At 41.0% G+C, this 25783-nt stretch overlaps 1 protein-coding gene across 5 annotated transcripts; it reads left to right on the forward strand.

Moving 5' to 3' along the window:
- Positions 1 to 1677: 1677 nt before the first annotated feature.
- On the forward strand, positions 1678 to 25556 carry LOC146326759 (catenin delta-1-like). Of its 5 annotated transcripts, XM_084719100.1 has the most exons (22): positions 1678 to 1985; positions 9974 to 10096; positions 12555 to 12718; positions 15716 to 15784; positions 15895 to 16014; positions 16191 to 16426; positions 17907 to 18188; positions 18296 to 18536; positions 18645 to 18867; positions 19047 to 19239; positions 19367 to 19484; positions 19874 to 20027; positions 20253 to 20270; positions 20596 to 20664; positions 21298 to 21425; positions 21664 to 21814; positions 21980 to 22172; positions 22389 to 22597; positions 22823 to 22864; positions 22969 to 23036; positions 23257 to 23362; positions 24405 to 25556. In XM_084719100.1, exons 3-21 carry the CDS (start codon positions 12560 to 12562, stop codon positions 23314 to 23316), a joined length of 2733 nt encoding a protein of 910 aa, XP_084575226.1. In that variant the 5' UTR covers positions 1678 to 1985; positions 9974 to 10096; positions 12555 to 12559; the 3' UTR covers positions 23317 to 23362; positions 24405 to 25556. The 5 variants fall into 5 exon arrangements, with proteins under 5 accessions (XP_084575226.1, XP_084575227.1, XP_084575228.1 ...); XM_084719101.1 differs by lacking the exon at positions 20253 to 20270 and having other exon boundaries at positions 1679 to 1985; XM_084719102.1 differs by lacking the exon at positions 23257 to 23362 and having other exon boundaries at positions 1680 to 1985.
- Positions 25557 to 25783: the final 227 nt, after the last annotated feature.

Genomic DNA, 25783 nt, shown 5'->3' on the forward strand with positions numbered 1-25783 from the left:
AGGGGGGTATGTACCCCACTTTGGGAATTGAGGGTCTATGAATGTTGTGGTGTGAGTTGAGAAATTTTGTTGCAGACATGTCTATCTGTCTCTTGAATATGATGAAACTAAATGGAATTCTGTTTGTGGGGCTCAAACGCCAAAAAATACATTTGAAAAACTTAGAAACCATGACCTGGTTAATCAAGATAATCCACACAAGAGCTGTGAGCTGTTTTCATGGAGGAACTATTTTCTGTTTATGGTAAAAATTTGAGAGAGGTCAGACATCTCTACAGCAGATATCTCCAAAACACAGCAACTCACACCAAAACAATCTAGACAGATAAATGGAACTATAGACCACAGAGGGAAAAAGTATTTTGGATTTTGGGGGTGGACTGTTCACATAAAGTATCACATGGATGCAACACTCCAGTCTGTCAGCCACAAAGCGGTCCTGTTCATAGATTTCCCCATATTGACTAAGTGAAAATATTAAAGGGATACCATGGTGTCTGGCAAAATCTAGTTATGATATGGTATTTCTGTTCTGTCTAAGTATGTATTGCTATAGCACCCAGTCCTACTGTAGGTACAGTACAAACTGTCAGAAGAGTGCTAATGTAAAGTGATTTAACTGGTTTACAGAGCTACAAGCAATTTTGAAGTTTTCTATCACACAAAAAAATCCCAGATACCCTGACTAAATTTAAGACTTGGATTTAATTTGTGTGACTGTATAGTGAGCTGCATGCATGACATAAGGAGAGGGACATTTACCCATCTCTCATTTCTCTGTGTTTTGTTTAAAAAGCAAACTACCTCCATTGTTATCTCTGTTGCAGCTCTTTTGTTCTTTTTGTACTCCCTGGGTAGTTTCAATTTGGGCAATAATCACTTCAGTGTGGGTTCTGTAGTGTGGTTTTGTAATCTATGTGTAAAATTATGAATAAATATTGTTTCTTTTGTATCAGCTTTTAATGTCTGACAAGTCACTTATCATTTTGCACCTCTAGAGCGCAGCATTGTTTTTGTTCCCAGTGATTATTGTTGTGACTCAGGTTTACTCCTACCGTAGCACCGTGGGGGGACTCATGAGGAAACTGGGGGAAATTCCTTGCATTGTTCCTCCTTCCACCCCTGCCCACACTTAAGTATTGCATCAGGCTTTTGCTTTTTTGGCTTTGATTCCACCCAAAGATCTTTAAAGTTGGGAACATATTAAACACTAATAGAACTAAAAGTACTGTAAAAGATGTAAAATTAACATTTTGATGGTTGGAATTGCAGTCTTTTAGTGATCTCTAAATGTTTAAGTGGTCGGTCATGTTTCCTGTAAGTCAAGTGATTACAGAAGGTTTTAACCATCAAGCTATTTACTGATCAGGCACATGCAGAGGATGTGATGGTTGGTCACTGGTAGTGGTTTTATGTGCCAGTAGTTTTGTCGTGTTGGTGTGGAATGCAGTGGTTGTACTTCCCCAAGAAATGCTGCTTCCTCTCGGGCTATTGTTCTTGGGCAATCAATGAAATGACATCAGTGTGTGTGTGTGTATGTGAGGAAGAGGGAGCGACAGACGGAAAAAAATGGGAGGAGAGAGGAGGCAGTGGGTGGTAGCCTATTTATTCTACCCCTGCAACAGAATTTAAATCCCCCTTCTTCCTTTGTTAATATCATTAGCTTGCTCATATCAGCCTGTGTGTTATCTTGGCGGGAATATAGGGACTTTTTACCCAGTCTGACTACTGTCTTCCCAACAGCTGAGGTCTATAAACTTGTGACAAACACCTGTATGAGGAGAGGAATTCTGTGTGCGCCGTCTTTACGGTAAAGCCGCTTGTTGATCCCGCCCTCTCTTTGATAGAAACCTCGGTGATGATGTCGCTTCGTCTTTAACGAGCTTGACCCAGAACCCAGGGAAGGAAGGAGGGGAAAACAGGGGAAAAACACACTAAAACACGGAATAGTCTGGAAGGGGCCAGGGCAGGCATTCCACGAACAGGTGAGACTATTCATTAATGTGAGCAGATGGGTGATACAGCGGGGGCCGCGTTTTTTCTTCCATAGGTAGTGGGTGCACTGCAGCGTTGGCAAGGAGTGGTCACATCATCGACAGATCAGCAACACGACTCTCTTAGGCTAATGCTAGCTAGCGATGCTAACATTAAAAGTTCATACTGTGACCAGTGATTCTGTCGCCTACCATGCACGCTGTTATAACTGATTCATAAGAGTAATTTGTACCAACGGATACAATAGAGAACATCGTTTAAATTGGCTTAAAATGCTGCTTAGCGTGAACACGCGCTAAGCTAATCTGTGTTTGCTATGCTAACGGTAGCCTGGTTGTTTGACCATGTTTAGAAAGGAACCCCGTACCGGCTAAAGATCTCGCGAGAGTGGTCGTTGTAACCTAAACCATTACAATTCCCTCTACATAACCAAGTGTTATCTATTCCTGAATCCACCCAGATTTAACCACAACCTTGTCACAGCATAGAACATATTTAGTTTGTATGAAGTGCACAATGAAGAACAATTCATACAAGTATCGCGAGAGTTCCGCAAACCAACGGTTCCCTTCAACCGAGACACGACCGCTCGGTTGTTGGCACCGCTCTATGTGGGTTATTATGATGCTAACGTAGCAAGACAGCCAAACCAGGTCACAGGGGTGCTGAGCGAGCACTCTAGCCAACTGGGCTGATTTGATCTCCAACATTGTCATTTATCTTGGCAATAGCGTTAGCACAAACACCGTGTAACTAAATGCTCAAATACGCAAGTCTTTGTTCGTGAGAGTCATTTTATTGTTTCTGCCTCTGTGTTTAGCTATTGCAAGAGTACTGCCCGTCGCTCCTGCTGCCCTACATTGCGATATTACGTTAGCAAATCAATGTATGACAGCCTGTGGGATCCATGCTAACTGCTAACGGCTCCAGATGGTTCACGGCAAGGTCTGCTGTTAGGTAGGAGAGGGTTTGGGAGTTCAACAGGGGATACAAACTGATAACGTGACGGTCAGGCGGATGTACAGCACCGACAGGGTTTACTTCCCCAGTTATATACATTAACCGTGGTTAGACCTAGTTAATGTTGATGTTTGTCTCGGTTTAAGCGTCTTTCTGTCGGAAGCACTTTTATCAGTTTAAGTAGATAAGCAGATTTCATCACCTCGACGGTTTTTATTGGTAAGGAGCCCCGGAGACAAGAGTGTAGTTTAAAGGTAATCGGAAACCTCGCTTCTCCTTTGACAGTACATTTACACGTTGAGCCTGTTTTGTGTATTTGAGTCTTTTTCAAAGGGTGGTGGTCCCCCACTTTCTGTCTCTCACACAGGCTTTGATTTTAAGTTTGTCCGCTTGTGAACCTGTTGGGTGGGTCCTGTGTGGACATGTTTTGGTAGGAAAACGCCTGGGTGTGGATAACTGTCAGCCTGAGTGTGAACAAGTAAACTTTTGCCTTGTAAACATTGGTTTCATGTAGGCATGCACACACTGCACTGTAGGTAACTGCCTTCCTTGGGGCTACAGGACTACATAGGTTTATGTTTATTTAGTGTTAGGGCTGCATTCAACATTATTTTCATTATTTATAAATCTATATTTGTTTGGTCCATAAAATGAGAGAAAAGGATGAAAAATGTCAATCACTGGTCCCCAGAGTCCAAGGTGACATCCTCAAATGTCTTGTTTGTGTTCACAACCCAAAGATATTGAATGTACTGTCATAGGGGACTAAAGACACCAGAAAACATTCACATTTAAGAAGCTTAAATCAGAAGTAATGGACATTTTATTGAAAAATTACAAAATGTTTGATTATGTATCACAATAATTAGAGATTATGGTAATTATTTGAGTAAGAGACTAATTGTTGCAGCTTTGAACGGCGTGTGTGTAGGCCAGGCTCAACAATAAGGATTACCTGCTTGCCCTGGGCAAATAAAAGGCTGGGCTAGTAAATCTAGCTACTCACTTGCTCTAAATGGTCAAAAATGATTAAATTATTTTGATAATTGATTAATGGTTAAAGTTATTTTTCTGGTAAAAAGGGCAGAAAATATTGTTTTTGGACTCTCAAATATGTAAATCTCTCACTTTTCTCAGTTTATTATCCTGTTGAGCTGATTATCTTTGGGTTTTAGACTGACAAAACAAGACATTTAAAGACATTAAGTTGGACGTGGAGAAACTGGGCTGGACATTGTTCACTGTTTTCAGACATTGTATAGACATCTGCAGCCCTAGAGTAAACAGCTAACTTGAGTCTTTGTTGTTATTTGATATAAGTTTGTTCTGGGGCAAGTACAGTTTGAATTTGGGCATGTAGATTTATGACCCACTTACTGAACCATGCAAGTCAAAAGAAAAAAAAAATTAACAGGGTCAGGGCTCTGACTGATTTCATGTGCTGCAGGTGCCACCACTAATAACACCCTGTGTGACCGTGAACACCCATATATCAGCCCTTCCTGACTGCTTGTTGTCTCCCAGTAATTGTTTGATTGTTGATGCATGCTTCCAGTGCCGCCTGCAATTGTGTCTGCCCTCTTGAGGTGTGCAGGTTAATCCACAGAGGGCCTAACCTGTGTGTGTGTGTCTACGTCTGTGCGTGCATGTTAACATCATGTGTGTATGTGTTAGGAGGTAAGTGGATTAGTGGGCTAAAGCTTCAATCCCATTACAAGCCACGCTCAGCCTAAACCAGCGCTGGTGGCATCACACTGACTTATCAGCAAACTGCAGTGTGCGTTACCTCGAGATGTGTGAACAGATGTGCAATTTTCACAGTGGATGCGTTGTTTCAGTGGGAGTTATTGCTGCTGGTGGCAGGTGTAGGCGCTTATTGCGTTAACCAGAGTTTCATTAAGTCGACAAAGGTTGCATTGTTGGTTTACGTGTGTGTATGATCAGATGTCTTCTGACAGGGCAGAGTGAGTCATGCTGACTGAAGGCTCCAGAATCAGATGGACGTGTGTGACTCGTGGTGTGTCAGGGCTCGATCAGATGTTCTGTAGTATGTTGTTGACCTCAAGGCACTGTGTTTGACATTTTGACCGTTTGCTGTCATGTTTTGGATAAGCAGAAATTAACTCATTCCCTGTGTCCTCAGCCTCACTCCTTAAAGATATGGAGTATGGACATGTATTAATTTTCGGGCTGCACACTTAATTGAAACATTAACAAAACCACAATATGGTTTGTCTGGTACAGGCCCCAACAAATGTCGCATCATTATGATTATAATATTTTCAGTGAAAATTGTGATTCTAAAATGATCATATCTACTAATCATATCATAGTCGCATTATCAGGCAAAATATTGTAATATGATTTTTGTTTTATATTGTGCAGCCCTAGTGCATTTTTTATTGGACATACAAAGTCTGTGGTGAGTGAAGGCACAGGATTAATATTTATGGCAAAAATGGTTCAGTCCATTGTTAGTTTCTTTGTAAGTTCTATTCTTCTGCTCTAAATATTTAAATGGAAACATGCAAAAATATCCGCTTTCTTCCCTCAGGTTGTGAAACTGCTTAATTCATCCTCAGTACTCCATCATACAAAATAGTTTATTTTATTGTTATTCTATGACTCATTATTTATTCAACCAATCTCATGTACAGAATTTTAACATTTACTCTGAGTAGCAAAAAGGGAACTACATCTTGACCTTGTTATACAATCCTGTGTTTTATAATACAGATATACATCCACCCTGTTGCTTGTATAAAAGTGTTTTGTTACTTTTCTTGCACTTTCCATAAAGCAGGACACATTTTTTATCATGTTAGGGAGAAAAAAAGGATAATTTGCACGTAACTGATTATGGTACAGATTGTATTATTGATTAAATGTCAGAAAACAGTGACAAAATTTACAACTCAAAACCCAAAGATAGTTAAATATTTTTCACAGAAGAGTAAAACTAATTATTTCAACTCATTTGAAAATTTGGTGGTTCAGACTATGGGAAAAAAAGTTGGTAATGTATTATAAATATGAATATGTGATGATTCAGCTGTGCGGGTTCACAGAAATTCATTCATGAAAGCAGAACAGAAAATGCAGAACAATATTAGCAAAATGGGAAGTGGTTTGTGGTCCTGTGATGAACGTATTGACCATGGGGAATTTTCACCGCAAAAAAATCTACCGATGGTTGGAGGAAGCCAACCATCAGTAGGTGGTTTATTAAAGTATGCGTCTTACAGGCTTTCATGGTTTTGTGCAGAAGCGCTGCTGTTGAGGAAAATGGTTTTATGTGAGCTTAAGTAACCACCGCGTCCCTTTACCCATCCCTGATGTCAAATCCATAACATCCTGTTTCTCAGGAAGTGGGGAAGAGGGGAAAGGGGAGTGGCGATGGGACCTCACTGATTGTTTTCATTGTTCAACGAAACTCACTGCTGACTTTCAGGGCCAAAACTAACAGCTGTGAAAGGGGAAGAAGACGAGTGGAGGACAGAAGTCATGCGTGTGTAAAGAGTGACATGAGCTCGACCTCCCGCGCGCACACGCACAAACACAGATGCACTCGCTCTCAAACATGTCCAATAATATCCTCCAAGCTCGCCAACTCTTTTCACACTTGTGTTCATGGTCTCAGTTGCACAAACTTCTTATTGTTCCACCAACCTCCCGGACTGACAGCTGCAAATTCCCTTCTTTGGCTGCGGTTAGAACACACACACAAACGCACACACACAAAATCACATTCCCTTGTACACTTGCCAAGAAATATCAATCACAGTTTATAATTCATCTTGTATGAATGACAGTTGTACTAATTAGTGAAATAAGATAGTGTACAGCACGTTAATGATGATTACTCACTTAATTTGGGATAAGATAGGGAGCATGCCAGTGTTTACATGAGGCATAAAATGATGGAAAGATGCCAGATGAGAAGAGATTTGGTTAAATAGTTTGTTTCTCTGTGTTTGTATAATCTGAAATGCTGCAGCGGTACACAAGGTGGCTACAGGTCCTTTTAAAAAGGCTTAAATTTGCATTTATGAAAAGGTCATAAAAAGTATTAAATAGTCATGATTATTCAAATATCGAAATCGCAATATGGTCAAGCTGCAATTTCTTTGTGAAAGGAAAAACGCATGACAAAAGGGTATCATAATGAGGTACTGTTGTGCTGCAGAGATGCACTGGTCTACAAAGCTTGTTCTCCAGATGTAAGAAAAGATGTTTGTTTCGAAGACTCCAACAAATGTTACATCATCATGATTTCATTTTTCAGTGAGAATGAAAAGTGTGATGCAAAAATGGTCCATTCTATTAATCGTGAATCTTATCACAATTGCAAAATCTGTCAAAATAATTGCAATATGATTTTTTTATTTACTATATTGTGCAGTCCTAAAATCGTCTAAATTTTGTTTGAGAAGGTCAAGCACTGGTATACAAAATCAACAAGAAACTTTTGGGCTTTTTTTTTCCATTCTAGGAACATACATACAAAAAATTATATCAATCCTGCAGTAAAAAAAAGAATTCAACTATTTTAATAATTGAAAAAAGTTATTTTTCATGCAAAAAACTGGAATAGACATTTTTCACTATTTTCTGATGTTGATGTTGCAGCCTTAGATTAAATATGCAATTACCTAATAAATAAAACAATTTAAAAAGTGACAAATAAAAATGAACTCCAGGCAAGCTGATTTCTGACCCACTTACCCAACTGGCAACATTTAACCCTGGTTAAATAACTGTCCAGCTCCATCAATATTTTGGCAAAAGACTAGCTGTAAAAAGTGTCATCAGTCCAACACAAGGAAGTTGGCTATATCTATTATGACAACAGACTGTAGGCTAAATGAGACATGATGACATTTACTTATCTATTTAAATCCCGTGTATTAACCATGCAACAGAGAACTTTAATAATACTACAAGGACCTAAAGGACTCAGCATAGTAATTGTGCATTTTTCTTTGATATAACCTCATTTCAGACTCTACCTGTAACAGTTGTAGTGATCAATATCATTAAGGATAAATCTATATACATTTTGCCTCACAATTTTGAACTGACAGTATGTATTTACTCAGAAGAAAATGCCTTTATTTTGATATTCGATGTTTCATTTTATTGTGAAATTGGTCTTGAATGTGATTGAACAGTGTCATTAAAACATCTGAAAGTCTTACATTTAACTCGCTGATACAAGTAGACACCCTGGTACAATAAACCAGATCTCTAAAAGATCATTAGCCAGTGTCATGCTAAGGTTTTACGGTGGATGAGTGGGTGGGCTGCTGTGCTGGATTTGGCAGGGAGACAATGCTAGGAATGCAAGATTAGCTTTTATCTTTTATTCAGCACTCCTTTCTGTATCTCTACTACCCCCTCTGCTTTTGTTCCAGTTTAACCTCTCATTCCCCTGAAACACTACCCGTCTTTTTCCTTGTTTTATTTGTTTGCAGCTCCTTCTCTGCCCGTCTCTGTCTGTCAGTCTGTAATGGATAATATCAGCCCCTGTCCTGGCTGTGACCATATATAGGCATGTGTGGTACAGGACAGCAGTGTGTGATTTGCTCAGGTGGGAGGTTATGGCTCTGGGCGTCACAGCCACTGAGCAGAATATGGGGTGTGTGTGTGTGTGTGTGACATCATGTCTTCCTGTCAGACTACCTCATCCCACATGCAAATCCTGGTTTTGGTTTTCACAAATTCTTTTGTCTTGTGAAATTTACTTCAGTCACTCCTCATTTTCTCATCAGACCGTCCCACTCTCCTCCCTTTTTTCCCACACTGGGCACACCCCAATCTGGGACTTTTTTAAATAAGCATAGTCATGTACATGTGTGTTAGTCATTCGTTTGATAGACGTAAAAGAACAGACTCTGCAGGCTCTGTTTTCACCAGCTTAAGGATGTTGTAATAGTCTTATCAAACGGTGATATCAGCCTGTCTCTCTTTCTTTTTTCTTGTTTGCATAATCTAATACAGGTGAAACTGTGAGTCATTTGCCATTATCTCTTCTCTTGAACTCATGACGCTTATGCTTGTGTTTTTTATTTCCACGTTAACCTGTCATGCGCACAGTCACCTGCGTCCTCAAATGTAAATGCAGGTCTCTGTTCCCCAAATCGCTGTAAACTCTCAGAAGAGTGTGTCTGTGCATGTTGGCCAGACAGAGCGAGACATTGAGAAACTGAAATTTGGTAGCCCCTCCTCTACCTTGTCCAACCAGTCATGCAAGTGTGTGTGTGTGTGTGTGTGTGTGTGTGTGTGTGTGTGTGTGTGTGTGTGTGTGTGTGTGTGTGTGTGTGTGTGTGTGTGTGTCAATGCGTGGGTTTATTCACCTTTCAAGCCAGGGCTTATGGGTAGCTGGGCTGCTGGTTGAGAGGCTGTATCAACAGATAAGAAGTGGATCTGAGTCTCCACTTGTTTGGTTCTGATATAACAACATCTTTCTCCCAGAGCGCAGCCAAGATAACAGAAAGACGTAGGGGGAGGGATGAAAGGCTGTGAAGTTGAGAGAACAAGAGTAGCGGGCTGACAGAGACGGGCCAAAGGTAGATGAAGACTGATTAGAGAGCAAGGGCTGCAAGAAAAATGAAAAAATGCTAGGTTAAGTTGGAGAAGAAAAGGATGAGGTGATAAGAGAACATATGGTTACTATCTTTAAAACCCACATTCTTTTTCTGCTGACAGTCAATGTTCTTCGCCCAGAAAGAGCTGCAGGTTGGTCAGCTTCCCGCAGCTAGCTGCCATACACAGGCCAAATGTTGAGTAAATACAGGGTGTGTCTAAAGGCTGGAGGGAGCTACTGTGCGTCTCTGTCTCTCACTGTGTTTTCCTGCTCTCAGAGCAAACACAACCCCGTTGTCACACTTGTATGGTTTTCTCACTATGTTGCTGTTTTTCAAACAGAGGTGCCTTCAATCTTCACTGAAACGTCTCTCCCTCTGTCTCCTTTATTATTCCCTTCCCTCCACCTCTCTGTCTTCATGTCTCTCTGCAGTCCATTCCCCCTGTTTCTGGGCTTGGTGGTGTGGTGACCTTCTACCCATGAGCAACTAGAGCTCAACCTCTGACTTTGGCGTGATCTCTCACCTCTACTACCAAACCACGCCCACAGGTGAAGGTGTGTATTTCTTATTTTCTCTTAAATGAGCTCTGAGAGTGTGTTTGTGCACTTGTTTGTGTATTGTTTAGTGTTTAAACCATAAAGACAAGTAGCAGTTCTCCTTGGATTGAGTGTTCTGTGTAGGCCTGTCACTATAATTACATTGTGGACTTATCAAGGTCAGCAAAAATTATCGAGGTCAGTACAGCCTGCTGTACATGTGTATTTATTTACATAAGAGTGTCGCCAACATTTTAGTCAACAAGATGCCAGAATAAACAGCAGTGTCTTCCCTAGCATTATAAGACTTGGGCCCAGTGTCTAGTTCGACTGCTGGATTTATCATAATGCTCAGAGTTTTAAAAATGTCTGTGTGAATCTCTGGTTTGAAGTTTAGTGTCTCTCCTGCACCACTGTTTGTACTTTAGGTATCTACTTTATTTTGCAGTTTTAATGTTCGCTTTCAGTTGATAGGAGTCGTGTAATGTTACGGCTGATGAAAACCCAACACATTCTGATTTTACTACTTTATAATAATAGCTTTTACATAACAAAACAATGAGGAACTTTTATTTGGAAGAATTTATGGGAAATAAAACATTTTTTTATAGCCACTTGACTCAAGACAAGTACTTCATGTATGGGTTATTTATTCTACAGCTGTAACTTTACGTTCCATTTTTTATGTTCGGCAATATCGAAGTTAATCACTTTGATGTTCTAAAGTAAGAGAGGGAAAGAGACTCAAGACATTAAAGTTTAAGTCCAACACTTCGATATATATTTAAGTCAAGCACTTTTATGTTATTTGTTTAAAGCTCTGTCTAGACAGCCAGCATCTCAGATGTGCTTTTTCACTAGAGCATGCAATACATTTTTTTGTTAAAAAAATAAGTAAGTTGATCTTAATTCTTAGGGAGAAAAATCATTACATTAGATTTTAGGAACAACGGTGCTGATTTTTTTTTCCTAATCCAAATGAACAAGTAAAAGAACTCTGCACTCCTCTGGTCACACTGGTTCTGTTCTCTAGTCGTCTGCTGTCTGAATTTGACATTTCGTTGCTCTTTGGAAGGGCGCACTTGCATTGATATGCAGTTATATTATCATAATATCAGTGCCATAAAATGCTCTAAAAATTACATATTGTTTATTTTAATTTTTTGGTGGACTAATATTTTGTCCACCAAAAGTAGTTATTGTGACAGGCCTAGTTGTGTGTTGTATAAAGGGTGCTTCTCTCCACGTGAAACAGGTTTCATCCTCTTTGTTTGCTGCTTTTGTATACTGTGGATCTCTGTATCACCATAAATTGTGCTGCTGATGCAAGAGTAAAATATATTAAAAAATGTTGCATAAACAAGGCTACACCAGGCCTTGCGGATTTAAAATTGGTGGTTTAATTTTCAATTCATGATGTATACAAGTGTGGTAAATCAACCTAAATATTTTCCCCATGATTTTTTTTCTGGAGCTTCTTAGTCAAAGTTGTAGAAACATGAAATAAACATGTATATGCAAATGAGACACCCCCATGCATAACATAAAATGTCTACACACTGTAGAGGATTTGTATTTAAGAAAGTATTTTCTGCTGTGTTGTGTGAGAGGGTCAAAAGTCCAGAGGTCTCTTCTATGCATGAATTGAGTGGTAATAAGTTTCTTGATCTGTACACAATTGGTGGTGGTGATACTAACAAATATAATATTGCTTTAACTATCTCACCATTATCATGATCAATTTTTTTTCACAATATTTGTGATCAATCAGCTTTTAAGAATCTGACTCTCCTCCATCATCACTTTGTTTGTCTTGTATTGTGTCCACTGTCAGACCTGAAGTTTACTGCACGGTGTCATGTTAATTATCTCTGATGGCACTAATTTGTTAGTTTATTATTCTGCCTTGTTTTCATTTCACATTAGCGCCACCCAGGAATGACTTCACTGTCTACATTTAACACAGTTCTTGTGATATTGGTTTTATTGGTGCTGGCCATAAAAAAGGGAATATAAACAAGTCTCTGTGCGGGGAAAACCGAATGAATGAATCATCCCATTATAACAGCTTTCAATGGAATAGACGTTGTACACAAGAATCCTGTGTAATTTGATAAGTTTCCATGTCTGAGTTTCAACCACAAACATGTCCTTGCAGTGGTGCCTGCTTTATATTTGATATTAAGGCCAAAGGATTAGATCCACTGTTGTGCAATCCCAATGGTGCGGATAGATTTCCATGAAAGCATGTAAAACTATGTCACCAAACAGTCTGTGAGCAGATAAATCAGACAGATGAAACAACCCTTCCTACTTCATATTACCTCAGAAAATCCTGCATCCAACAGATCCTGCTATACTCTGTATGGAGAGGTGTGTCTGTATTTATGTTAGACGCCCTGTCCTTGTGCTATAGTGTGTTCGAGGCTGTATGGATGTGTGTAACGCCCCCCTCTTTCCCCTTGGGGCCATGTAGTGTGTATGGAGCAGTGTGAGAGCGCAGCGGCTCTGCTGGAGTCTGTCAGGGAGCAGGAGGTGCAGTTTGAACAGCTGACCCGGGCGCTGGAGGAGGAGAGGAGGAGAGTGGGCCTCCCCGCCACCAGCCCCTCGGCCCTGGGTCGCCCCCTCCCTCACACACAGGTAACCCCCCCCCCCCCCCCCCTCCCCCCAGCATCCCCATCCAGAGTCTCTCCTAGGCGTTTACAGCCCCTGTCTTTGATTTATCATCCAAACCATGGATCATGTTCTCCATCCAATCCTCCATTTTCTCCATCCATCCATAAGCCAGTCAGCTCTAATGTGTCTCCGCCTCTTCTCCTCCAGCGCTCGGCACGTTTGTGTCTGTGAACATTTGTGTGCATCATCGTTAAATACCTAAATATCTGTGTTCATGCTGTATCTCCTAAGTTCATCTGCCTCTCTTTTCAACCCTCTTCTACAAACATATCAGTTCCTGTCTACACATAGTTGCACGACTGCTAACATGCCTGAGATGGTCATCATCACACACGTTCAGCATGCCTTCACTGTCACTCACCGGATACACACTGACACATACACCTTTCGTCGGCCCCTACTGTGGAATGTCAGTTATTTTCCCCTCATGTCTCTGCATGTCATGTTATGGAATGCGGTCATTTGTTGTGCATGTGTCGCATAGTCCAGCATCTGGTGTGGTTTCTTCATCATCATGAATGATTTTGTCTTTTCTTTTGATTTAAATCATTTATCAAGCGCTGCAATTCATTACCTCTGCTGTTCCTGCTATTCATTTGCATGCAATCATCTTTTGTGTATTGAACACCCACGATATTGCAAGCTCCTTGATTAATTTTGTAATAATTAAGTCTTTATTTGTTATGTATCTGTTACATCAGAGGTGTTAGGGTTGGGCAGTGTACTTTGTCGGGCTATGCAAATGTGTCTACCATCAGATGTTCTGATAGAGCTGCTACAAATTATTTTTTCTTTTGATTTATGTGCTGATTATTTTCTGGATAAGTTGGTTCTTTAATGTCCACAAAATGTGAGAAAAATTTGCAAAATGCCCATTACAATTTACCAGGACCCAAGTTGACATCTTCAAGTAGCTTGTTTTGTTCCACCAACAGTTCAAAATGCAAGATATTAAAATTAATACCATCAAGGACAAAGAAAAACAGTAAATATTCACATTTGAGCATTTTTTTTTTGTTTGTTTGTTTGTTTTGGTACTTTTACTTAAAAAATACTTTGATTGATGATCAAAATAGCTGCAGATTCATTTTCTGGCAGAAGACTAATCAACAAATCTTTTCAGCTCTAATGCAAGTTAATACTATGGTACCTCCACTTTTAATATGTCTTTGTTGCATTTGGCCATTGTATTTAATCTTGTATGCAAACAATTGAGCAGGCTCGCTGCATGGCTGATACAGATTTTTTACAGGGTTTTATGCATCAGCCTTGATCTGAAAGGTATCTACGTTTCTGGGTAAACTAAAAAACATTCCCACTTAATTATTTTTTCTGGTAACTGTTTCTCAATTGAAGACAATAGAGTGGAAACACTGCTCAGTCTTTCTACTGATCACATACAAGTGCTTTTTGGATACTCGGGTTACTGTGCTTATTCTCCTAGTGTAGGACTCATTGCATGGGTGAAACAGTCCCAATTAAAATCCAGAATGCAAGGCACAAACAAGCGACAGCACTGCAGTACGTGGTTACAACACATGGCGTCATTTTTAACATAGTTTACCATGTAAAATGAAGGCATTTTAATATTGTTCAAATCCAACAATGTGCCTTGGACTGGTTTTGAAGGAGTCTTGTATTTTTGCTTTTTTGTTGAGTCTATTTCACCCATCTTTACAAGAAGAATAAGTTTTAATTGGTTTTCAGGAAAAAATACTATATTACTAGGTCTGTTTTGGAGGTGAAGAGAGTCCTGTTTACAGCTGAGTTTTCTGATTAGACGAGGTCTAAACTATTTCATTCTCGTCACATTCTGTTATCTCTTCACCAAAAGACTTGACTGTCACAAACTTCACCTTGGTGCCTGTAGGTTTAGAGGAGCAATTAAAGGCAATTATAATTTTGCTCTCAGGTAACAGTAAAGATCAGGTATTGGCATACTCTGGTTGATATTTTGAGCATGTGTCTACACTGAGTGGAGTGAAGTGGAACAGTTTAAAATGTGTTCCTAAATATTTTCCTTTCTTAAAGGGCTTGCTGACATAGATTAGATCTTATGTTTTGTCTCTTTGAATCCTTGAAGTGACTAAGAGACACACTTATTTAGTGTGCAGCAGCTACAGGGATAAAGGCTAAGAGAGCATGAATCTGTTTTTGGCCTTGTGCTAGCTGTGTGTGTTTTATTTCTAAAAATATTACTGATGAAAATACTCCTGCTTCACTAGCCTCACAGTCTGCACAGTTCTCCATAACTATGACAGGGTTGTTGGTAAATGAGGTGGTATTTTAGGAAGGACCAGCTGTAGAGGAAGTGTGCCCTTTTTGTTGTATGAACATACTCTGCACTTCCCTTTGCTTTTTGATAGCAGCCCTGCCTCCTTGAGGATATAATACAAAGTGCAGTATGACGATTGCAAACCAAGTGGGCGTCAGTCTTTGATAAGGTTCATATATCATTGTTTTCTCTTGTGTTAGGCAGTGGCATCATAGAAAAACTGAAACCGATAGTAACTCTTCTTGGTGGTTAAGCAGTTGCTGTGAAAGATTTTCAAAGTGACCCACTTAGGCAGTGATTCAGCTCGATGCGATTGCTGATAACCGTTATAAATGCATAAAAATGAGTGTTACTGCCAGTTAGGTAGCAGTCATTCAAGTCATAGAGTGTGACAGTCATTGATTATGTAACTGAGTGAAGCAGGAGGAAGCTGGGTGTGAGGGTGAGTGGCTGTGCTCCAAAATGTCCTCCCTCATGTCTGGGCAGTGATTCACAGGCCATAAACACGCAGGGACGGTTTGGTCAGCACTGAATGTGCCTCAGCAGCAGTAATATCATCTGGGTGGTTGTAGGAAAGTCGACAGCACTGGCTACAGGGAAATCATGCCTTCAGCTTCACTTTTCTGTGTTCTATTTACAACGTTTACAGTGTGTACTGACAGTTGTGTCTTTCTCTTTCCTCTCAGAACGGGCGTTTAGGGGATGCAGACATAGAACGACTGAAACTGACTGACCCATACATAAACGGCACACAGGTATGTGTTTATTTGTGAAGTTAAACATAAATGTGACTAATTTTCTTGTATTTATGCTATCAAGTGCCAATGATTTACATATCTAAATGTGTGGTGTGTGTCTGCTACAGTACAGAATGGTGGACCCTGCACATGGCGCTCTTGATGAGAGCTACACACCTGAAGACGACTCCCAGGAAGTACACTCAGTCTTTTCTGAAGAGGGAACCACACGACGGACAGACAATGGGGTAAATGATATGACACTTTCACTGTCATATCACCAAAAATTCTTACAAAGACTTGTGTTAAAATCAAAAGGCAGCTGTTTTTTTTCTTTTTAATGCTACACCTCCAACCTTACACCATTTCATTATCTTACTATAAGCCTATTTTAATCCATCCCTCCCATCTTGTTCTCTCTCAGATGAAGAAACCAATCTCGCGCACAGTTCTGCCCTCTGACGCCATGTCCATTGGCGGCTACAGCGCCACACTGGACCGTTCTTACAGGCAGCCTGGAGCAGGAGACTACCCCACAGCCACAGTGCCCAGAAACTACCACTACGGCCCTGTAGGGGGTTACGATGACTACCGGGGAGGCCCACCATCGGAGGCATACACCAGCCTGAGCAGGGGCTCACACATGGACGACCGCTACAGGTACAAACCCTGCAGAGAGGAGTGCTGTGAATGTTTTCCTGGGAGTCACTGTTCAAACAAGACCTGGAACTGTAATTCATACAGAACACAACATAAAGCATTAACTCAAAGGCATTATATTCATCATTTTCCTTAAAAAAAAAAAAGAAACTGTATAGACCCAGAAACATGACCCCTTTCATTCATCACTTATGGCCCACTAGAAGAGTGTGGTGGTGGCTGTATCTGTAGAGACCCTGCCCTCTGCCTATATTTCTCATTATTTTACTGTGTTCGGGACTCTTTACCAACCTAAAATGTCAGCATATGATATCCTGGGAATGAGACAAAACAATAAATTATCTCTCAGGTGTGTTTATGAACAACTCGGACAAATCCTGCTGATTCTGCCTTTAAATTAATCTTAATATTTAGTTGAGTTCTTAACCTTGATTTCCTTCCTTCATATGTTCACTTTATGGAAAAAGTTAACGGAACAACCTGTGTGCTCTAATGATTAAGTGTGTCTGAGTTTGGCAAGAGCAGCTTTTATAGTTGAGATGGGTAGAAATCAACGTTCCCCTACTGACACCAAAGCCAAAAAATGACTCCCCTGATTTTAAGCCTGTTAGAATCAGGATTGTGAAGCAATGTTTCACATGTTTAATCTGTTATCAATACTACTTTCCATAATTTGATGCAAAAAAGTACAGACATGGCATGAAAAGACATGAAAAGATTCAGCTTTCCTTTAACTGGGGTAACTGGTAATTGGGATCTCCCTACAGTTGAACACATTAAACCATAAGCAATACAAAAGTACTGTCTTTGGTTGTCAGGACAGCTCACGCCAAGTTCAAACTTAGGCTACCTATTAGTGAGTAATCGATGCTATGGTAGCTACCAAACATACCTAAACCAGCTGGTCCCCACTGTAGTGAAGGGCTGTAAATCTTTGACAATAAACTTGGCGACAGTCTTGTGACATTCTGCTGTTTTTTCTTGTCATTTTCCCTCGTCTAACTATGGAGAACCGGTTGGGCTGGGTAGTTTATGGGATTATCTAGGAACTAGCACTTAAAACTGATGTTAAATGTATTTTTGTAACGATATCAAGTTTTAATCTTGACTTGACAAGGTCGAGAGTCACATTTTGGCTTCTTAACCCACATTTTTGAACGTTTAGCCCCTTCAGCCATGAGACACACCACAGGATGTAAACACCCAGTTTGCAATGCAAAAATAGTCACCTGACGCTGGCAGCTTCGTCATCATTAGGTGACGGTTAGGAGTTTGAACATTCCAGCTACATTAGGCTGAATATACATTACATAAATACCAAATAGCAGCACAGTTTGTTCAGGGGTTTATCATTATTTCCTTACAATTCAGGAACCGGTACAGATTTAGTACCAGCTTTCGATACCCATCTTGAACACTCAGTCAGAGAGGGGGTCAGTCAGGATGGGATCTCACTATGTTCACCTCTGTCATTCTGCAGGCCAGTTGATGGCTACAGGACCCTGGACTCTGGCTACAGGGCCCCGAGCCGTCAGCAGCTTGACCCGTATGCAGCTCAGCCCCAGGTGAGCCGGGGAATGAGGGCCCTGGGCTCGGCGCTGGAGATGCGGTATGGCCAAGGACACTACGGTCTGGAGGATGACCAGCGCAGTGTGGGATACGATGACTACGGCATGGGGCCTCCTCCCATGCACCCTGGAGGCTACGGTACCATGCCACGACTTGGGCCCGGCCCCGGCGGTATGGACAGGCGAAGACTCAGGTAAGACACATACGCATCACTGTGCCGTCGTATCACAGGATTTTTTCTGATAAATCAGACCACATTTGTGTGCAACAAAAATGACCAATGTTCTCCTCGGCGTATAGGAGCTGTGAGGACACTTTAGACGGGGACATGGGAGGAGTTGACCCTTATGCCTGGGGCGTTCCCATGACGATGGAGAGGGGGAGCATGGCTTCACTGGACAGCACACTGAGGAAGGGCCCTCCCACTTCATGGAGACAGCCTGAGCTGCCAGAGGTGATCGCCATGTTGAACTATCGTCTGGACCCTGTCAAGACCAACGCCGCTGCCTTCCTCCAGCATCTCACATTCAAAAACGATAAGGTAAAACAATGACCGCACTCAAATGCATGATAATATTTAACAAATATTTCTCTTTTTGTATTGTGGCTATTTAGTAAATCCTTGATAATTTTGCTTGCGTGTATCCAGGTTAAGTCTGAAGTGCGTCGTCTGAAGGGCATCCCAGCCTTGGTGTCTCTGCTGGACCACCCCAGCAAGGAGGTGCACCACTCAGCCTGTGGAGCACTTAAGAACATTTCATATGGGCGAGACCCAGACAACAAGATTGCTATCAAAAACTGCGATGGCGTGCCTGCTCTGGTCAGGTTATTGAGAAAAACCCGTGACCAGGACCTCACTGACACTATCACAGGTACCAACATCATCTGATGCTTGTTTAGAATCATTTTTGTTGTGCATTTTTTTTGAAGACAGAGAGACAAATCTGGCGTTTTCAGAGTTGTAGCATGATTCATTCATTGGATAAATTCTAGTATTTCAAGGCTCAGACTGTTTCTTTTTGTCAGTAAACGTATTTATTCTGCATCTTAGGCACCTTGTGGAACCTCTCATCACACGACTCTGTAAAGATGGAGATCGTGGACCACGCCCTGCATGCCCTGGCCGACGAAGTGATCGTTCCTCACTCTGGCTGGGAGCGAGGGAGCAACGGGGGAGAGGAGAGCTGCAAACCACGCCATCTGGAGTGGGAGACCGCCTTGACCAACACTGCTGGCTGCCTTAGGTATGCAAAAAGATCAATGGACAGAATGAAGAGAAAGTCCAAGAAGGAGAGAAAGAAAGAAAGAAAGAGACTTATTTTGAGAAGGGAACATGCAATTATATGCTCAACTTCTCCTTCTCTGCAACAGGAATGTGAGTTCAGAACGCAGCGAGGCCAGGCGAAAGCTGAGGGAGTGTACAGGATTGGTGGATTCACTCATGTACATCGTCCAATCACAGATCAACCGCAAAGATGTGGATAATAAGGTACCTGTTGGTTTAATTGTGATGACAGATTTTTGTCTTTATTTCCATTATAAATCTCATGGAAGAAGCTACTAACTTACAGTTAGACATTTTGTTTTGAACTGTTGGTGAATATTTCTTTAAGCTTGAGGTAATTTTGGCTTGTTTTAATGTATTGTATGCTTATTTTTGGCCCAAAACCCATCTTTTTTTAAAAAATCAATTATCTTTGAATATGGTCTGTCACATTATAAGCAAAAACAAGAAGTTTTCATTATGGACCACTGCTGAAAAATGTGCAGAATCTTTTAGAGCTTCCATATAAGACATATGTAACTGTAATTAAAAAGCCCCAGTAAAAAAAATCTTCCTCTTTGATCACATGGTCCCCTTGTCTTCTCTTCCTGCAGTTGGTGGAGAACTGCGTCTGCCTCCTGAGGAATCTGTCCTATCAGGTTCACCGTGAAGTCCCCGGCAGCGAGCGCTACGCAGAGACCACACCCCTCAACCAGGGGCCGGCCCCTGCTAACAAAGGCGGCTGCTTTGGCTCTCGAAAGGGCAAAGGTCAGTGTCAGACATCTATGACAGCTCAGAGTTACGCTCTGTCTGATTTGCTGTTGAAAGATGGGCAGCTGCTGGTGGGTTTGAGCTTGGTGGTGGTGGAAGCACCTGTCGCTGTTTTTCACACTCTACCACTGTTTCCCTCCTTTTCCTCTTCTCCCTCTTACCTTTCCCCCCATCTTTCTTCCCAACCTCCTCCACCTCCTCCTTTCTCTCTGCTGTGTTTAGATGAGTGGTTTTCCAAAGGTAAGATGCCCCACTTGGTGTTTTCTTGAACCTTTGAAACTCATTGTGCATTTTACTAACGCAGAATAACTTCACCAAAGAAATAAAAACATTGAATTCACATCGAGTCCATGAGCATGATCAGCTGATGTCACGCCAACGACATTGCATGTTCACAGTGCTTGTTTCACTGGTTGCATGGTCGCATTTCACATGACGGCGTACCAGAGTAGAAGACTGAGGATAACCGACTGTTCATCTCAACCAAACTTCATATAATCCATGTTATTTCCTCAACTCAATCTTTAATGTTTTCTCTTTTTTGAAATTTCATTTCTGGCTACAGGAAAGAAGGACGGAGATGATGGAAGTGGAGATCAGGTTGACATTCCAAAGAGGACAACACCTGCCAAAGGTATGGTATGGTATGCCAGCTTTCCTATTGAATAGATATCCTGAACAATCTCAAAGCATTGTTGTGTCCCTGGAGGCTCAGCTTTGTATCACTTTCTTGTTATAGTCTTTTTTTGCTGGCTATAAGCGAGAACTCTTTTGCCAGATATCTATGCCTCCTTTGCACAGCATCCTCAGTGCTCACTGCATACATTACAACACAGCTGTGTAGAACAGCATGTCTCATAATGTCTTAATGTCTTTAATTGACCATTTTCACTGGATATCTGCATAAGGTTTTATTTCAGTCTAGGAAATGGCTTAAATCTTTTCTGGGAAACTTTCTGAAAATGTGAAGTTTATTTCAATAATTTGTCCCCACATTTTACATCCAACATATGATCTAGGTTTCAAACTAGTGGACACAAAGTTAAGTAGGTTTTTATACTTTAAACTTCTCTGATTTTACAGAATGCACACTAAGACTAATGCTGACGTTCAGTCACACAGATAAACAGCTCAGGCTTAATTTAAAAGTTTTTTTAAGATACCAGTTCTAGCTGGGAGGAGTAATTTTTTGTAAAGGCTTTACCTGTTTCCTGCACAAATGTTGAAGTTTGTCAAACTTAGGCTCCTCTCTCCTTGTTGTCTTCAGGTTATGAGCTGTTGTTCCAACCAGAGGTGGTTCGTGTTTATACATCGCTGTTCAAAGAGAGCAAGAACCCCTCGGTGCTAGAGGCTGCCGCCGGCGCCATCCAGAACCTGTGTGCTGGCCGATGGAGTGTGGGTATCATTTCTTATTGAACTGAAACTCTGCTGTTGAAAAAAGAAAAAAAAAGTGTTTTAGGTAGTTTCAATTTTGAAGCAAATCTGAATAAGCATTTTGGGTATCTAGTAGTAAAGTAAAATTTAATCTCTCATTTGTCAGTCCATTATACTGTCTGTATCATGAAGTTACTTGAATGTTGACTTGTTGTAAATGTAATACTCATTACTTCCCGTCTGTCTGCCTGTTCTTCAGTATGGTCGGTATATCCGGGCCACTGTGCGTCTGGAGAAGGGTCTTCCCATGATGGCAGAACTGCTGGCTCATGGCAACGACCGTGTGGTTCGAGCGATGTCCGGAGCCTTGAGGAACCTTGCCATCGACAACCGTAACTGCGAACTGCTTGGTAAGAATGCTGGACTATAAGATACTGTTATTTTTAATCATTATAACTTGCACTTCAATTGTTAAAATGTATGCTAAATGTGGCATTTGTGGTTTCTGGATGTTAGATATTTGTATTTGTCTCACTCCAGATTGATTTTCTTATCTCTCTGTGTTTCTCTTGCAGGTTTGCATGCAGTGCCTCACCTTGTGGCCAACCTGCCTGGAGGCCAGAGTCAATCTGGACGCACTCTGTCAGAGGAGACGGTGGTGTCTGTACTGAGCACGCTTGCTGAGGTGCTGGGCAACAATGTGGAGGCAGCAAAGGCCCTCCGAGCCTCACAGGGTATCGAAAGGCTGGTGCTTATCAACAAGGATGGGTAAGTGTGTTGTGTTGACTCTGTAAGATGAGCAAGAAGAATATAAGTTAAAAATATGATGCTAAGACAGATAAAACAGATAATTTTGCAGTTTACAATTAAGATATTCCCCTTGCTGTTGTGGAACCATCCTTGGAAAAACTTGCAAACCTTGAATTTAATATTTATCTTAACACATTAGTGGTAAATGTGAACATGTCTCTGCGTATCCTACAGCAAGCGCTCAGATCGTGAGGTGCGGGGGGCTGGCCAGGTGCTGCAGCTCGTCTGGGCCCACAAGGAGCTGCGCCGGCCTCTTGAGAAAGACGGCTGGAAGAAGACGGACTTCATGGTAAACGTCAACCACACCAGCACCACCAACGGCCCAAGCACCCGAGCCAACGGCACCTATGAAGACAGCACCACCACACCACTGCTAGACAGAGGTCAGTGAGCAAGAAATAACTTGGAAATAGTAGTTTTCTTCTCTCTGAAAAGCCAAAGCCATGACATGAGCTGTTTCTAATGGTTAATATTTAATAAAGAATTGTTTTACTAACTGCTGTTAGTAAATTCTAAAACTTTGATAATAAATACAAACATTTAACATGTAAACAATTGTGTCTACATGATGTGTAGATTTTAACTTGCTGCTGTTTTATTCACTTAAGGTGAAAAGAGGGACATGATTCCACTAAATGACCTCGGCCCTGGTTAGTACATTTATCTTCTCAGTTTTTATCAGAACAAATCTAAACAAAATGTGTTTTCCAAAACAATAGAGATTTTATTCTTGTTATCTTTTTTTTTCCCTCAGAGGCCTACTCTACACTGGACCAGAGGGAGAGGAGACACACTCTGGATGAAACCACAGACACTTTACCGGTACTTTAAATCATTCTCAAGTATCCTCACATGTTGGATTGCTCACTAAGCTTCACTAACCCTAAACTTCCTGCACCACTATGAATATTTCCTGACTTTTAACCTATTTTTCCTTTGGCAGTCTTTAAAAAAAATTCACAAATACTGACACTTTTCTTTTCTCACACTCACCTCCTGTCCCTCTTCTCTCTCTCTGTCTCTCTCTCTGGTTGTCTCTCAGCGAGGGGTGTATGGGGGCAGAAAGGGCTCCTTGCCCCTGTTGGACTCCTACGATGGTTAGCCCTCCCCCCCCTCCCCTCTACCCTCCCTCTGCATGTAACAGCATGGTATGTCCAACTGACCTCTCATCCTGCATGGACTCTCTGAGCTCCATTGTCTCTTATAGCTTCAAACCCGCAGTGAAACCTGCTCTCTGTCTCTGATGGTGAACTGAAGCAGATCTACTGTACTGATATTAAACTCTATGATGCCCTGATGTGGTGTGTACATGCTGGTATAGTATGCTGCAAGGTGCTCCTTGTGCGTTGTGCTCCGCGCATTCTGTCAGCGTAGAGATGAACCTGGACTGAGAATTCAGATTTAAATCCTCAGAATAATAATTGTCTGTGCAGTGGTGTTGTCACAATACCAGAACACTGACTGTGATGCTAATTTAAGTATAAAAATATAATAACTCCTACAATATCAACGAATAAAAGTGGTGTAGCAGCAAAGAAAAACTGTCTAAAAACTTCTCTTACAAAATTATTAACAGCTCTCTAACTTATCTAAAGGAGTTTTGACGTGACATTCAGCATAATCTTTCCCCTCACAAAATACTTTTGTGTTTCTTGGAGCGCCAAGTGAACTTTTTGATACTTTTGCCATGTTGTGAAATCATTTCAGGACTGAAGTCTTCACCTGCAGCTCTTATCTTTTGTTCCCTGTTGCCAGTGGTGGAGGATTTGTGTTTCAGTGCACTCTTGTGGCTTTGCAGGGTATTACAACAATGTATTTGCAAGGCAACTTATTGACTCTTAACGAGTAACTTCATGTCAGATTGAGATCCAAGAAAATACATTTAAACAATTTGTTGATTGAGATTTTGGGGAAGTAGTGAACCATTATTGATGACTTTTTACTTTTTTTAGTATTTGCCCAAAGGTTGCATAAAATTCCAAGCTGTATTCAAACTATATTTAATTTCTTGTATTTTGTTGTTGAACATCTGGTTATTGTGACAGTACTACTGTGCAGTGTGCCATACTTATACCACATAATGAGTCCTTGTGTTGCCTCCATGTTTATTGTGAAAATTACCCACGTTTTGTTTTTTTGACCTTGTATTCTAACTGGTTTTAATCAACATCATTTTCTCCGTTCCTGCAGAAAAACTGATAGTGTGCATCACCCAGACTGGGCCGTCCCTGCCCTACCACTGCTACTGAGGAGAGAGGCTCCAGATGCACGGACTCTCTCCCTCTCGTCTCTCCCTCCTCTTCCTCCCCTTCCCTCCTCTCCTCTCTTTCTCTCTCTATCACCACACAGATGGGATCAGAAGACGAGGGTTGGCATCCAAAGAAAGTGGCTGTGTTGCAGGCAAAAACGTTTCATGCAACACACACACACACACACGTACAGATACATACACACCTACTTTTTACAAATTCATTCAATTGTAGCAACAGAAATATATATTCAGTTTTTTTTTTTTTAAATTATAATTCTTCTGTAAAGGCAATCACCTTTTTGTCGACAATCATTTAATTCTGGTGTTGTCATCCTGCTTGTCTTTATTTTTCTTTGCTCTTCTCAACATTTTTGGTAAATTTTGTCATGGTCAACATGTTGCTGCCAACACTCGCATCCTAAATGATGAATTTGTACGTAGACTTCTATGTAGGTTATATACTGTATATAAAAAGAAAAATGGGATGACTGCGTTAGTTTTGGCTCATTAATTTAAATCGTCCCTGTACTGGGATCGTTGGGAGGTGTGGATGGGCCAAAGGCCGCCCTGTAGATTGAGAATGTTGTTAATATAGGCGTTATTTTCCTGTCTAGAGTTATTTTCTCTCGGTTGGGACGAGCACAGGCGTAGACAAGAGAGGGCAGGTGTGTGTATATTTGTCATACAGTAAACCTGTGGCGGTGTGTGTGTGTGGAAAATGAATATGGACCTTGGAGTGAGTGTGTTTTGTGTGTGTGTGTTCACGGACCAGACCACATGTTAATTATTTTACCCGTTCATTCTGTCTGTTTTTATCTTGTGCTTTTGCTCCTGTGACTAAGCATTGTTTTTTTTGTTAGTTTTTATGTACCAACTGCCTCTTTTTTGTTTTTGATACCTTAATTTCCAACTATTTTCCTCCCCCAGTGGAAAAAAAAGACAATTTGAGCTGCTGCGTTTTGACTTATCTGTCTGGGTTTTGCCGACCAGAGCAGTGCAACACATCAAACTTGGTACTCAAATGTGAAGCTGGGAACAAACACTACTAAACCACTAAAACGTGTTATCATTCCTGACTGTACTGAAACAGATTCACACTAAAGACGCAACCTTCTCTGCGTTTTTTTCTTCATTTAGAAAGTATCTAACAGTTAAGATCTCTTTGAAATTTCTACTTAACATCTGAATTTTAAAGGAAAAAATCACTACTTGCTGCTTCTTGTTCAGACTGGCATTTGTGATGTGCCGTTTTACAACAACAAAAAAAAAAATCACTTGGGGACAGTTTACCCCAAATCAAAAATACATATTTTTCCTC

Source organism: Lutjanus erythropterus, chromosome 5, assembly GCF_056507025.1.
Source record: "Lutjanus erythropterus isolate fLutEry1 chromosome 5, fLutEry1.hap2, whole genome shotgun sequence".
NCBI lineage: Eukaryota > Metazoa > Chordata > Actinopteri > Lutjaniformes > Lutjanidae > Lutjanus > Lutjanus erythropterus.

Coding starts and splice junctions, on each gene's coding strand:
- LOC146326759 (XM_084719100.1), top strand. CDS start 12,560: ATGGAGCAGTGTGAGAGCGCAGCGGCTCTGCTGGAGTCTGTCAGGGAG. Junction 16,427..17,906: donor CACATGGACGACCGCTACAG/GTACAAACCCTG, acceptor GTCATTCTGCAG/GCCAGTTGATGGCTACAGGA. Junction 20,665..21,297: donor GAGGACAACACCTGCCAAAG/GTATGGTATGGT, acceptor TGTTGTCTTCAG/GTTATGAGCTGTTGTTCCAA.